The sequence below is a fragment of the Notechis scutatus genome, chromosome 5, assembly GCF_049901735.1.
Source record: "Notechis scutatus isolate UNSWTSFEM ecotype Mainland chromosome 5, rNotScu1.2, whole genome shotgun sequence".
Lineage (NCBI taxonomy): Eukaryota > Metazoa > Chordata > Lepidosauria > Squamata > Elapidae > Notechis > Notechis scutatus.
Window position 1 is genome coordinate 77,459,719 of NC_142013.1, and position 16,146 is coordinate 77,475,864.

Genomic DNA, 16,146 nt, shown 5'->3' on the forward strand with positions numbered 1-16,146 from the left:
GACACAGACTTCTTAAAATTGAGAAACACTGCTCTTCACTTTAAAAATGTTAAACAGATAGCTACACTTTCCCACTCATCCCCACACATTCCCCTTCTTCCAAAATATCAACAGCCCAAATATTTTGTCTTCACCCATTCTAGTGGGATCTGGATGCCACAAAATGGATGCTTTCTTCTTGGTTCATTTGATCATGATATGGAGACAATATTCCACTCATTGAAAAGCTAGTTATGACTTAATTTAATAATCAAAATTGGATTGGATTTAATAATCATGGTTAATGCAGGCATGATATTCCCCTCTGGAAAAAAAATCGGGACCCGCCAAAAGAGACCCCGCGCTGCGCGCCAAGAAATTGCGCACACAAAACCAACGCTACACACCCTTCCTTTCCAGCTGGTCAGGTTTGGATCAGCTCCGAATCAGCTCCGGAGCTGGGCAGCCGCTTCCCTGGTGGCGGGGCCGAGGCTGGGATGGAAAACGCGCTTCGCAAGGGGCCGGGGAAGCCTGCGGGCGGAGGACCAAGCACGCTGGGAGATTCTGCCGAGGCTGCCATCCGGGGAGCGCCCGCTGCTTCCCTGCTGGGCTGGGATGGAAAACGCGCTTCGCAAGGGGCCGGGGAAGCCTGCGGGCGGAGGACCAAGCGCGCTGGGAGATTCTGCCGAGACAAGGCCGTCAGACGGAGAGACGGCTGGTCTGTGGCTGCCCAGCTCCCATTTCCTGCCGCTCACCTGAGTAGCCTGTAGCCGCGTGTCAGTGCAGTGAGGCGATTGAAGAGCTTCTCATGAGCCTTGACCAGGTTGCCGGCCGCTTCCAAAGAGGGCGAGGGAGTTTGTGCAGGCTGGGATCGAGATAGCAGCGTAGCCTCCCTTTACCAGAGCCTCGCAAAACTCCTGGCGTAAGCCTGTCAAATCAGGAGCCTCCTTCTTAGGGAGAGCAGCTTTCTCTAGCCACGCGATTTTTGGTCGAGCGAGGCTGAGGGACGGCGTCAAAACCAGCGCTCAATCGAGATTCCAACACGTCGGAACAAGATGGCGCCGAAGCAAAGTAGGCGGCCCTGCTCTTGAGCATAAAAATGCTATTCCTGTGATGGACCAGAACAGAAATTAAATCCAATCAGCCAAAAAAACTGAACGCCTGAGGCCCAGTGAAACAGAGGAAAACTAGGGCCTTAAGCAACCTTCCTTCCCAGGCAACAGTGGGTGTGGGCTGCTGCTGCTAATAAGCTGTGGGAAAAAGCCAACTATTACTGCAGTAATTAGAAGTCAACCTCAATTGCAAATGGCTAAAGGTGAGGTTGAATCACTCTGAAACAGGCCTACGGGTCCTGTAACGTCGAGTGGAGTTTCACACACAGCGAAGAAAGGACAGACAAAATGGCGGCCACGAGGAGGCTTCCAAAATGGTGGCCGGCAACGATGCGAGGGATCTGCAGACCACTCAGCGGCGGATTTCCCTCCCAGAAGGTAAGCCGAAGCTCTTAAGAAGAGAGAGGGGCAGGGAAGGGGAAGATTAGCCCTTCCCTGCTGGAGCGGCGTTCGGCAGGGGGGAAATAGTGGAACGAGTCAAATCGAAATAAATGAAGCCGCAGGCTAGCGAAAGGGAGCGAAGTGGCACAACGGAGGAAGGCAGGGTAAATTTTTTTTTTTTTAAATGGGAGGTAGTGCAAAGGCATTACTGGATCTCTCCCTTGCCACCCTGTGGGGGCGCAAAAAGCGCTTCCCTTGGGTGGATAGTAGACAAAACAGACCACTTGCGCAGGGCTAAGAGAGAGAGAAATAATTCGAACCTGATAATCAAACGAGATTGCGATTTGAAGACAAAATCCTGAATCGGCCAAGGAGCTAGTCAATGCACTGCCTGTCTCACACGAGGCTGAGCAAAAAACGGGAACGCTGCGGAGGAGACACGTGGAGGAGGAGCGTTCCTCAAAATTAAGCTCAGCCTATGAATGCAGAGACTAAAGCACCTCCCACTACTGGATGCTCTGAGCAGCTCTGAGGAGAAAACACTGTTTCAAAGTTGGAATTTCTCTGATAGGTCCATAATCTTTTTTAGTTCTAATTTAATGCTATCCTTTTTTTTTGAGGTACCATTTATTGTTAAAGATACATTCAACATAAACAGTTCTTGAATGCTTCCCATATTTATGCTCTTTGCCAGAAATGATTAACTACTTTATGTAGAAAAGCAGCATAGAAGAGTTTTGAGATATGACACATTGAATTGGTATCCTTCAGTCTCAGGAGATCATGGTATTGTGCTATGAAACCGGTAACTGCCACTTCCCGTGTTGTTTCAGTGCTGTATGCAAAGCTGGAATGTCCTCTCCAGAGCACGAGGCCTGGGTAATTTAATATGGAGGATAAACTGTTATCCAAGTAGCAGATTCCCCCCTCTCCGTATCACTGAAATAGTCTAGTGGAATGACAGAACTGATACGATTAGTTCCAGCTGTGTCGCAGGAGTTACCAGAACGGGATTGTACATAGTCACAAACTGCTTCTGGGACTCCGGAAGTTGACTTGAAGTTGACTCCTGAAGCCTTTTCCAATAATAGATATAGCCACAAGGCAGTGGAGGTTTGAAATCAGAGTTTCCCTTCTCCTAGAAGATGGTTCTACCGTTTTATATGCCGTTGGGGCATAAAACCCTCTTCCACCTTCAAAGCTGTTGATCATCTTCTCCCATAACCCTGGAAAGGGGCCCTTACGGAATGCTATGACACATAGGTTTGAGTGTATCAGTTTATGTCACCAACATAACAAAGTCTTCCCTGGAAGGTACGCTTATAAATAAGAGTTGATAAGTAGAGAAGTAAGGCACTTGATCGTTATTCAACCTATAATCAGCTTGTTAAAGCAGACGTGGATGTAGTTGTAAAATTTCCTATTCTAAATGGTGCTTAGATAAATTTAAATGCCTGGCAGAGTCTTCTGAATGCTGTTTTAGCTTTGCCGCATTCGGATACAGCTGATGGAGCTTTGGTTTGTATAAAACGATCACGGTACGATAAAGAGCTTTCATTTGTATTTTATTTGCCCTCTTAACTGAACCGAAGTACATTTTTGCACTTCTCGGCTGGTGCAATTTTAAGTAATTAAGGATGCAAAACTGTATGATGGAACATTCTTGTTAATTTAGTTATCATAAAGTGCAGTGCGCTGAGTCCTAAGTCTGTGCAACATCAGATTGAAACTTAAGCACAGTGTAACAGGGCATTGTTCCTCTTTGGATCTGAAGCTACAAAGATGCTTGGGAGAAGGAGAGGACATGTATGGCTACTTTTCAGTGTTTTCAGTGCCTCTTTAAAGAAGATGCAGGTTTCTTGGTCTTATCCGTCCAGACAATTGGGAGATTACTTCTTTTTGTATAGGAGCCTAGTCAGTCTGCTCAGAGGGGGCATGTGCTCACGGAATGGGTATGGACTTGATCAGAATCTCAAAGGACTATTTGTTTGGGATGAACAGCAACTATGGAAATCACATAGCTTCTTTAAGGAGGCATTGACAAGTATAACCTGCATAGCCATGGCTATTCTGGAAAACTTTTGAGGCCTTAGATGCCTAGGAAAGAAAGAAAGAAAAGTCTGCACATGTTAGAATACATCTAACATGTATTTATTTTATATTTCAACATGGGACACATTAAAAATATTATAATTGGAAATGCAAATTTTATAGAATAAAATAGACTTTAACCTTTTAGTTATACAGTCACAGTATTAGTAGCTAGTACATCTTTAGATAGCAGGTGAAACATATAACTTTCAATTGTTCAATAATTTGTTACCATTCTAAGTGGGTATAGATTTTTTTTCATACAATATTTTCTGAGGAAATCTAATCTTTAAAAATTTAATCACATTTCAAAAATTCCAACTGTAATTGGAAAAAATGAAAGAAAAATTGTCACCATACAAAATGTATTTTGAATTTATGAGCCTTTATATTTCTAGTTGATTATGATATAAACTACAATATTTAGTAAATTGTACTAAATTATACTATTTCTGTCTTTCCACTTTTATTATGTAATTTTTAACCATACTTCATTTTTAATAAACATTTTGAATTAAAAATCACAAACAGTTTTCTTAAGATTTTAACTGAATAAAATACCTCTTCACCAATGTCCAGTTCATAATAAATTGTATTTGGAGCATGATTTTGGGGACACTGTTGCTTTTTGGGTTTTCAGTTATTTAAAAGGAGTTTTAAGGAAGGCTCACGTGGTCACGGACATTACTCACTTAAAATCACAACTTTTCTTTGTCTCAGAGTAATATAAGGCTTGCACAAATGTTTGTAGCATTCAAATATTTGGTGGACCTTCCTGCATTGTATGTTTCAGAATTAGCCTTGGTGTCAATAGTGATAAAATATACATTGGAAATTGAATGCTTATCTAGATTATCTCTGACAGATAACAAATGAAGCCAGAAAAATCGTATCACTCCCTGATTACTGGCTAAAAATTGGGCCATGTGTAAAAGTTACATCTAATTACAAGAAATCTCTGTTTCTTGTATGTCTTTACAACACGGGCATGTACTGTACCTGCATCTGTGAGCCTAGCTGATCTTTAGATGGGCAGATACCTGTATCACAAATATGGAAAAATAAATGAATGACTACACATTTACTGCTCCCTCCTTCCCTCCCTCCCTGTCCCTCCCTCCCTATCATGCCTATTAGAAGAAAAACATGCATATATAAAGACTGAAAATTGTCTTGTGTTTTACACCAGTGTTTTATCTTTAATACAGGTGAAACTCGAAAAATTAGAATATCGTGCAAATGTTCATTTATTTCAGTAATGCAACTTAAAAGGTGAAACTAATATATGTATAAACTCATTACATGCAAAGCAAGATAGTTCAAGCCATGATTTGCCATAATTGCGATGATTATGGCTTACAGCTCATGAAAACCCCAAATCCACAATCTCAGAAAATTAGAATATTACATGCAATCAATAAAACAAGGATTGTACATCGAACAATATCGGACCTCTGAAAAGTATAAGCATGCATATGTACTCAGTACTTGGTTTGGGCCCCTTTTGCAGCAATTACTGCCTCAATGCGGCGTGGCATGGAAGCTATCAGCCTGTGGCACTGCTGAGGTGTTATGGAAGACCAGGATGCTTCAATAGTGGCCTTCAGCTCTTCTGCATTGTTCGGTCTCATGTCTCTCATCTTTCTCTTGGCAATGGCCCATAGATTCTCTGTGGGGCTCAGGTCAGGCGAGTTTGCTGGCCAATCAAGCACAATAATCCCACGGTCATTGAACCAGGTTTTGGTGCTTTGGGCAGTGTGGACAAGTGCCAAGTCCTGCTGGAAAATGAAGTCAGCATCCCCATTCAGCTCGTCTGCGGAAGGAAGCATGAAGTGCTCCAAAATCTTCTGGTAGATGGCTGCATTGACCCTGGACTTAATGAAGCACAGTGGACCAACACCAGCAGATGACATGGCTCCCCAAATCAACACAGACTGTGGAAACTGCACACTGGACTTCAAACATCTTGCAGTGTGTGCCTCTCCATTCTTCCTCCAGACTCTGGGTCCTTGGTTTCCAAATGAGATGCAAAAGTTGCTCTCATCAGAGGACTTTGGACCACTGAGCAACAGACCAGGTCTGTTTTTCTTTAGCCCAGGTCAGAAGCTTCTAATGTTTGTTGTTCAGGAGCGGCTTGACAAAAGGAATATGACATTTGAAGCCCATGTCCAGCATCTGTCTGTGTGTGGTGGCTCTTGATGCACTGACGCCAGCCTCAGTCCACTCCTTGTGAAAGTCCCCAACACTTTTGAATGGCCTTTTCCTGACAATCCTCTCCAGGCTGCGGTCATCCCTGCTGCTTGTGCACCTTTTTCTTCCACACTTTTCCCTTTCACATAACTTTGATACAGCACTTTGGGAACATCCAACTTCTTTTGCAATTCCCTTTTGAGGCTTTCCCTCCTTATGGAGGGTGTCAATGATGGTTTTCTGCACAACTGTCAGGTCAGCAGTCTTTCCCATGATTGTGATTCCTGTTGAACCAGACTGAGAAACCATTTAAAGGCTCAGGAACCCTTTGCAGATGTTATGGCTTCATTAGCTGATTAGAGTGGGGCACTTTGAGCCTAGAACATTGAACCTTTTCACAATATTCTAATTTTCTGAGATTGTGGATTTGGGGTTTTCATGAGCTGTAAGTCATAATCAATTATGACAAATCACGGCTTGAACTATCTTAGGTTCACCTTTTAAGTTGCATTACTGAAATAAATGAACTTTTGCACAATATTCTAATTTTTTGAGTTTCACCTGCATATAAAATTGTTTTGCTTTTGGCTTCCAAAGATCTCCAGTATGGTTTCAGGGTTAAAGCCAAAATAATTAAGGCAGAATGTCCAGAGTTTAAGCCAAATGCAAGGTTATTGCCTTCTGAGGAATATCCAGATAAACTGTCTTGTAGTGTACTGATTGACAATCTTTCAAGCCTGCTTTAATGTTTGATCTTTAGCATTCTCATATGGTAGATACAATATAATTTCAATCTCAGAGAGTACAATCCTGCAGAGCAAAGGAAGTTCAAACATGTTTTGAATTCAAATATATTTTATGCTGTTACTGAGGCATATGTTGGTTAGACAACTTCTGTATTGATTATATACTTGCAACTTACTCTCTGGTCCTTATCAGCAAAATTTTCCTTTTTTTGTTTGCAACACACTATATCCACTGGAATAGACAGATAATAATATGACAGGAATAGGTGTTGATGTTTACTAAATCTGTTAATGCAGCAGTATTTCTATTTGCATGCTGCCTGATTTATTAGACTTTAGATGGCTCAACAGCCACTGTTCTGGTCTAAAACCATAGTAAATTGATGTCTTTCATCTTTTAACAATGTGAAATGGGCTTAATTTTCAAAGGAAGGGTATATGGTAATAGATCCCTTGATCTATTATGTTCAAAAACATATGCAAAACATTTTCACACAAACAGGATTTGAAGTTTTACATATACAAACTTAATCTACCGGTATTAAAAAAATTTCAGATGGCTTGCTTATTTCTACAATAATTTAGGCTTTTTAAAATGTTCTCATCAAGGCATTTTGTAGAGAAGCTCTGTGGTGTTTTATTCATTTGTTTTCCTTGTAAGTAAAAAATGTTGGTAATCTTGTACCTTGATCTTCGGATCCTTCCTGCTTTTTTCTAATGTAATACAGTACATTTTATTTCCTTTTTCAACATAAAAGATGTGCTCATTCAATATTAAAATATCCTTATGTTTGTTTTTTTCAGTCTTGTTTCATCCTTCTCTTCAAAGATTATTGTAAAATACATCTGATTCTTCAGTGAGAGCAGATTGTTTTTCCTCAAGTGTTCAGTACAGTTCATAATTTTAAGACAAATAGCTCGATGACAAAAATCTGTGTCAGTTTGAATAATTTTTTTCTGAACGTAGGTTTATTTTTTAAAGAAAAATTTACTTTATCTGCAGTATTGTTAGAAAGTAGGCTAATTAATATTTTGTTTCATGTATTATCAGAAACACTTGAATTCCAATGTTCAGTAGAATACAAATAAGGGGGGATATTTATTTATCCATCCGCCCATCTCGTGGTTTGAGGTGACTGAGCAGTTTATGATGTGAAACCTCTTATCATCCTCCTGAAAGTGGCAATGTCTGATCTAAGTTATCTCTGCAGTTTATGGATGGGAAACCAGAAGGGAATTTTATGCTAGATTGGGAAATAAAGAACAAAACAAAAGAAGGAAGAAGGAAATTGCAAATGATATTCATACATGTAATCATCAAGGGAACTCTAGGGATGCTTTACTTTTTAAAATGAAATTAGTATCATTTATACTCCATTATTGTTATGAGGCAGTCTTGTGAGGACTGCTCATTTATTTGTGCTTTTTTTCTTTCTTAGATAATCTCCTAAAACCTTGGGTTAAATATGCTTTTAACATTTCCAAATTTTTAATCACTTAATTGGTTATTTTGTTTTGCAGTTTTATTTTCTGGTATATATTGAATTCCATTACCTGGAATCAATTGGGCAATTAAAATAGTTCATGAACTAAGCAAATACATTAAATATATGTCTGGGCAGTTTAAAAAGTTGGAGTTATAAATTATATGCTTTTCTTATAAAGTCTGAACTTTACAGAGTTAAAAGTGACAGAGATTATAGTGATGTCTTGAAATAAGTACTGGACCCAGCCCAGAAAAGGCAACAAAACAGAAATGTGCTCTAGTTTATCTACTAAACTTTTTCACCCCCTGATAATATTGAACATTGATGAATTTATAAAATTTTCAAACTATAATCTAATTATCTTCATATAATGAAAAAGCATATTGAAAGTAGAAAATTTAGGTGATTTGTGATTATAGTAATAGTTTTGTTGTTTTTCATGGGGGTGATAATACTGTACTCTATCAAATTAAATAGTACTGCCAAATAACCACTGTAGATCAACCCTGAGCTATAAATATTTTCTTCTATTACTTGAATGTTAACTGTGATAGTATGTTTACCTATTTATCAATGTTTTATATCAATAAATTATCTGCAAACTCCAAGCTAATCATGAAAGTTATTTATTAAATACTGTAATTTGTAAATGTAAGCAGTTGATTTTCTTTGTAATCTAATCATATTTCTGATGTGAAGGAATTATTTAAATAGACGGATATTGTGCATTAAATGATCTTAATATATAACTCCTCCTTTTTTTTGCCTCAGAATGTATTCTTAATGGCTTAAAGCTGGCAAAGGAGTGTGTAGGGTAAAAGTTTTCTTTTAGTACATCATTGTGAAATGTATGAATGGGAGAAAGTTTATTCTTTTTTAAATGTGTGTTAAAGAACATTGACATAAATTATGGAACATTTTATACAACTAGAGTGAAGAAAAGTGAGTGTGATGAATATGGTATATGATAGAAATAAAGCATGTATGAAAAATCAGTGGAATCTTTAGTGATTTAATATTAGGGAGTAAGATAAGTATTTTTTTCTTGGTTGTTTAATGAATTTAAAAATAAATGCACAGATAATTCTTTGGTAATATTATAAATAAGTTGATTGGAGATGTGAATGTTTGCATATTATTATTGTATATGCTATATTATTGGTTGAAGACATGATATACAAATTGAAGTAGAAAAGTGAATAATAGTCTGTTGCAAGGGATACCATAACATTTTTTTTGAAGAAAAAAACTAACTGTTTCTAAGAGATTGATTCTGACTGTAAAATCGAGTGTTCCATGTGTAGGAGAAGCTGGTATATGAAGGGGCAGAGAATGAGTGGAAGATGAAGGTGAACACCGAGAATATAGTGGCTGGATGGAGTTAATGAGTTAGTTAAAAGGTTGGAATTGAAAACAATAAAGGCTCAGCAAAGCTGTTGACCCATACAGATCATAGGGCTCAGATTCTAAAAGAACAGAGAAAGTATCACTGTTTAGTTGTAGATAGCAGGACTCCAAATTATCATTTAACCAATCTGTTAGCTACCATAAGCCAGCTGTATACAAAACACCCACATGAGAAAATGGTCAACTGACTCTTCCATTAGGAAAATTCTATGGTTAAGGAACAGGCCAAAATCTAATCTAGTCCACCAATATTTCACAGAAACGTATTGTGAATCCATGTGGTTCACAATTGTGAATCAATGTGGTTCACTCAATCTGTGAGACAAACTGGCTGCCTTTGTTGACCAGTATCTTTTCATGTTTATTGGGAAACACAGTAGTCTAATAATCTGTACCCAATATCCTTCCCAAATGGAAAACTTATAAACCTGGCCCCATGTTCATTCAGCTTCTGAATTCTTTAGTAAATTCAAGAAAGGAATAATTACCACACACCTTTGTCTCAGTACGGATAATGCCACCATTCTTTCCACTTCCCCATTGTGTATGAAGTAATCCATTTGGGTTCTTGCATTTTTGCTACATTGAGTTTTAAACTTATCATTAACTGAGAAGTGTTATGGTGTCCTTAAGAAGTTTCTTTTCACTCTTGGAAATTGACATTACTTTTACATAAATAGTATTTAAATACTTAAGAATTTTATCACAATCCTACTGTAACTATCGTGATCTGGAGAACTGAGATATTATCCCTGCAAGCTCAATGTTAAGTACTGTCCTTAACCCTGATACAACATCTTTGCTGATATCCATGCAACTCACAGAATAGCCCAAAGTACATACTCAAGTAGAAAGAAGTTCCCTGAAGATGGGCTCCAGAACGAATCAGAAAGCTCAGAAGACTAAAAATCTGGTCCCGATAAGTGACCCAGATTTGATCTTGTGACATTATCCTGGGACACATATATTTGCCTTTATTCGTAAAGGTGACCAATATCTTTTCTAATACACCATTTCAATGTAGTTCACTGGTTTTATTTAATGTGGCATTGTATATTAATATCACCAAGTGAAATGGTACATTAAATTATATATTCCATTATTTGCAGATGCAACAGTCAGTTTTTGGGCCATTTATTAAAAAGTGATTGAGTAACATTTTTAAAAAATAACAATTTTGATAATATTGATGTTTTAAAAAATATTTCATATTTTTCTTATGATTCTTCTATATAAACTGCTCTGGGAAACAGTTGCAACTACGAGCATCATTGTAATTAACACGTGAAATATTGGTCAGTGATACTTCTGTTTTGATAAGCAGTTTTTTGTTGCAAAACATTTCCTAACTATTTTATTCTGTCTTTTTTTGCAGTTTTTCCTCTTCAAAATGGTAAAGTTGCCATAGTAACTGGAGGAATTAAAGGAATTGGTTACCATACTGCGAAAAATTTGGCAAGACTTGGAATGCACGTTATAATAGGTATTACTGTTGTGTTAATATCTGTTAATTGCATGTTTTATCCTGTTTATTAAATCCCTCCAGAAATATCTGAATAGCATTTTAAATCTAGTAATTGCCTCAGAAGATTGCTTTGTAACATAGAGGCTTGAAGAAGATTATTTGACACAATTAGGAAAACATTTAAGTTATTGATATTGAACAAGTTTAAGAAGGTTGCAGTTGGAGAAGAAATATAAATACAAATACAAAAGAATTGTTACATAAAGCTTGCTTTGCTGGTGAAAAATTCTATTAGGTAAAGAAAAATACTTGATTGAAAAATGTAAGTTTTTCTGGTGAATAGTAGATTGCCTTCAGTTTTTAAAATAAAAACAATATATAATTTACATTTTGCAAGCATTTGTGAAAGTAATGATAAAATCATAAACACCTTTGTTGAAATAAAATGTTCCAGTTGTGTGTATGTGTGTAGGTATAATTAAAATATATTTTTAAAAACCATCATATTCATACAAGGCAAGAAAAGGAAGTGAAATTACTACAAAATAACAAGAGTGATACCTTTATTAGGACTAATCAAATAAACCCCAAAGAGTGAGTTCTCTTCTTCATCTATAAGACAATATCCTGAAAATAAATATATCATACTTACTTACAAACTTGAGAAGTGAGCTGGATTGCATGATGGCCCAGGGTCACCCAGTTGGCTTTCATGGCTAAGCGGGACTTGAACTTGTGGTCTCCTACTTTCTAGCCTGGTGTCTTAACCATTTGACCAAACTGCAAATATCACAGCTTTTGACAACTAGCCTTCAGTGAACTTCCCATTTCCTTTGGTTTTTTTTTTTTTTTACATTATCTCTCATTTGCTAGTAAGGTTAATTTGATTACCTGATTATTGTTTATATCCATTGTGAATGTATACCAAAGATATTCAAAAAATTCAAATTGACTGAAGAATTTTCCTGCCATGATAGATTTATCAATAGTTACTCAATTTTTTTTTAATAGCAACACATTTATCTTCACTTTTACTTTTTTCAAATATAAAGTAACCTTTTCTCAAAATCTTTATAGGCTCATCTAGTTCTGTTTCAACTATTTTTTGACAATGTACCTTTTTTTTTAATCTAGAAAGATTTTGTTCATGATTTACCGTAATTGTGAAATAAAATTCCCTAAATTTTAAAATGGTGTTTGTTGGAAAAAGAAAGATCTGGTGATTCTTAAAGAATTGGATTGGTTAATCCATGCTGTTTTAATTCAGTAATTGTTCCAAGCTCTTTATCATGGGAAGGCCTGGTGATTAATTCCTGTTTGATATTAGGCCCTTTATATGAATATGGAAATTAAGGACAAGTTTAGACATTATTGCACAATAATATCTTTGTCTAATTATCTAGTTAGAAACTAATTGTGACTTTTTAAAACAAAATTTATAAATATACTTACCTGTGTTTTGACAGTTTAGTCAAGAATTCTTAAGACCTTAAAGTCTTAAGCATTAGAATTAAAGTAATTATTAAGGTGCTTATTGAATTGTTATTCTATCTTTTTCTGAATTTTTTAAGATGTTTATTTTGAAAGGAATAATTGGTCTGAGAAAACATTCTCCCTGCTTTTTATTTTTCTACATAATGATAACAAGTTGTATCATCTGATAGACAATAATTTACATCACCTATCTTCTATGTTGTATTTAGGCCTATATTACAGCATGGAAAATGCTGCTTTAATCCTCTTTCCCTAGTGACATATTGTAGATTAGCAAAATAATGACATTTTACCTGCTCAAAAAATCTCAAATGACTGTAATTAAATACAAACACTATGTTAGAAAAAAGTTATACAAATATTCCCTTTGCTGTATAAAGAGATGATACATTCATACTAGAAAGTTTCCATTGTAGAGTCTTCCTTATACAGTATGTTATTAATTTATTTGTTTTGTTGGCCAAGTATATCAGCTCAATAGAACTGCTTATGTTTTGTTAGTAGAAGTTGCTCAATAATAATAATAATAATAATAATAATAATAATAATAATAATAATAATAATAATAATAATGGGATGGAATTCTAGTAACAATGTGCTTATTTAGTCATCAACTAAGGGAGCAAACTGAAAAAAATACATTCCATCAAGGTTATTAGTGGTTTTGTGCAGCTAATATTAAAATAAAATAGGCTCTGATTGCTAATCCTTTTTATAACTCTTGAAATAAAAAAGCATGTTAAACTTTATTTATTGTGACTTAAAGGTATAATATTTTGCATTATTTTATAGAAACATCTGTTCATCAAAAAGTTGGTACATTTATTTTTCTGTTATTGGATTGCAAAAGGATTATGCATTGATAACAATACATTTTTTTTAAGAATCAGGATTTCTAAAACAATTTCAAGTATGGTTTCAAGGTGGTGCCATTGTTAATTTTAATAACCTTTTTTAAATATTGAAGGTGAAAATGTATAGACTGATTAAAAGAAATTGAGTGAATTCAAATCAAACTGCATTAGTAAATGACCACTCATTTTTCTACACTTTGGTAGAGATTTTAGTAATTTATTTTAATTTATACCAGTATGAAACTAAATACACAAGAGGTTTTGGTTTTTTTTGAAAATTTTATTTGGGTTTTCACAAAAACAAAATACAAATAAAACATCTTTTTTGAAAATAGCATGGTCCCAGATTATCACTTCTTCATACAGACACAAAACTCAATTTCATGCTCATTTTTATATTCTATTCCATATCTTATTACCATTTTATATTTTCTACATAGTTTTTCCCCTTTTAATTTTCTCAACTTTGTTTTAATTATCTCAATTCAAATCATTATATTTATACTTTTGTCTGTCCTGTCACAATTTCACATTATCTTTTCTTATTAAGCAAATTTTTCCCTGTAGTTACCAATTAGAGTATGACACCTTTATATCTTTTAATTTTATCCATTCAAGCTCTTATTTAAGCTTCAATATATAGCTTTAAGATTATAGCATTCAATATAATACATAACTTCCAATCGAATTCTGCTTGGTACATTCTTAAAATAGACACTATATTCTTAAAAGAAATATATTATATATATATATATATATATATATATATATATATATATATATTTGTTTTCTTAAGTTTCACTATATTCTTAAAAGTCAGCAGAATCATCTGCCAAAGTATCATTTAGCAGATTTGATTGGGCAGCCATTGCTGTGCCAGAATGGTTTTTCTTCTTCCATTCTGGCACAGCAATATAAATAAATATAAAGTCTGACTCATATATATATATATATATATGACGTGATAATTTAATATATATATATATATATATATATATGTGTGTGTGTGTGTGTGTGTGTGTGTGTGTGTGTGTGTGTGTAAATAAAACACATTCCATTCCAATTCAATTCTATCATGAATATTCATTAAAATCTTAACATCTTTAACATTTCTTTTCAATTAAATATCATACTTCCTTGGGAACACTTATAAACTTTCCATAGTTAATTCTTTTTCTCTCCATATTTCTCACTTATATTTTTATATATCGTTACTAATAATTAAAAATGTTCCCTTTTAATTCTCTCAATCATTTTAATTCATTTATTTATTAACAAACATCCCACTGCATTACAATAAATATTTTATCCATCATCATATTTTCTAAAGTTATTTCTATTTGTAATATAAACAAAGCTATCTTATGTACCTTTGCAGAATCCCTTTTACAATTAAATTTTCACCCATTATCTCTAAACCAACTTATGGTTACAATCCTTATATATTTTCCCTGTTTCTCCATTTCTTGTTTCTGTCTTTTACAACTTCTTTTCCTTGCCTTTTTCCCCCTCTTCTTGTCCCTCCCCTTTTTACCCCCTCGTCTCTCTACTTCTAACTCTCTCATCTGTAATCCCCTCTTCTGTTGCTTTCTAATATTATACTTATCTTTCAAATTGTTCTTCTTCTTTTTGGTTGTTTTTTCTAGTCTTAAACCTTTCACTCTCTTTCCCCCCTTTCCTTTTTTCCCCCCACTTAAAATTATTTGATCATTAAAGATGGCTTCTTCTTTGTCCCAATCTTCTTGTTCTGCAAGCGTTTCTTGTTGCTTCTCATAGTTTCAGATCTCCATTTCTAAGAATTGAAACACGAAGCCAAAAGAACTTCTCCCTTCTTGTGCATCTTCTTTCCATTTTTTAAGTTCCGTTTTCAGTTCTTCTAAGAGTGATACCATTTTAAAAACTTTTAAACAACCACCCAGTTAATTTTAGTCATCTAGATGCAAAAACCAAAAATCACCAAGTAATCCAAATAATCCAAGGCTGTTTCTACTTGCTTCTTTTTTCCACTTTCTCTTCCTGGGGTTCTATTATTTTGTTACCAAGTTTCCATTAAAATGTATCTTTGAGGAATCTTGTTAAAATTTCACTGTAAGTTCCTTTTAATTACAGTTCCATTCCTTAATTCCAGGCAGTCTCCTCCAATTTTCCAGATCCTGCCCTTCTATTCTCTTTTTTTTCTCCTTTCCAGCTTTTAAAAACTTTTAAATGTCCAGAAATCTTTATTATCCCCTTGACTTTTATTTTCAGCTTAGATGCCTATTAATGTCAAAGTGGATTTTTTTCAGTTTCTTGCTTAAGACTCTTAGCTGTCAGTATAAGGAAGGGAAGAAAAAAATCCTAATCCTTTCCCTTCTCTCTCTCCTTCGCAGCTTCAAAATCTTCTTTGGGAACAATGTTGTTAAGTTTAAATTCCAGGGTACCTTATTTGTTGTTTTTGCTGTTTGACCCAGTCAACCAAAACTTTCTCTTCTTATCTTCCTCCTGCACATTCTTTTCTGGTCGAGTTCTTCTTTGTGGTGGCCATTTCTGACCACCGTTACAACCGCCTTCGGCAAAGGGAGTAATGGCCAGCTGGGGAGGAGAGATGCGGCTCTCCTCAACCCTGCAGGCAGTCTCCCCCCTCTTCACCACCTCTACAGGGTGGCTTAGCCCCGAAACCAGCCGGCTCGGGGTGCTCCAGCGGCGAACACAGATCAAAGCCTCGGAGAGATGAGGTTTCTGTCTGTCACTGAAGAAGCTCAAACTGGAAGGCCAATACACGAGAGTTTTTAATGATCAGTAATAATTATTAATGCATGCTGTATAGTCTGAAATGACTATTAAGATATTAAAGAAGACTTTAATAAATAATTCACTCTGTAGCAACTGATGGAAAAGGAGAGATCGGATAAAAATCTTGCATTCATGTTCCTTCCTTTCATATACCCACTGCACTATTTG

The 16,146-nt window shown here is 35.6% G+C and overlaps 1 protein-coding gene across 2 annotated transcripts in view; it reads left to right on the forward strand.

The window, feature by feature from the left end:
* DHRSX (dehydrogenase/reductase X-linked) overlaps positions 1-16,146 on the forward strand; it is a 147,944-nt gene that overhangs the window by 41,566 nt on the left and 90,232 nt on the right. For both annotated transcript variants that reach the window (XM_087967078.1, XM_087967077.1), the window contains exon 2: positions 10,769-10,876. In XM_087967078.1, coding sequence (XP_087823204.1) covers positions 10,861-10,876 — 16 coding nt within the window. In that variant the 5' untranslated portion in view covers positions 10,769-10,860. The remainder of the gene's footprint in view (positions 1-10,768; positions 10,877-16,146) is intronic.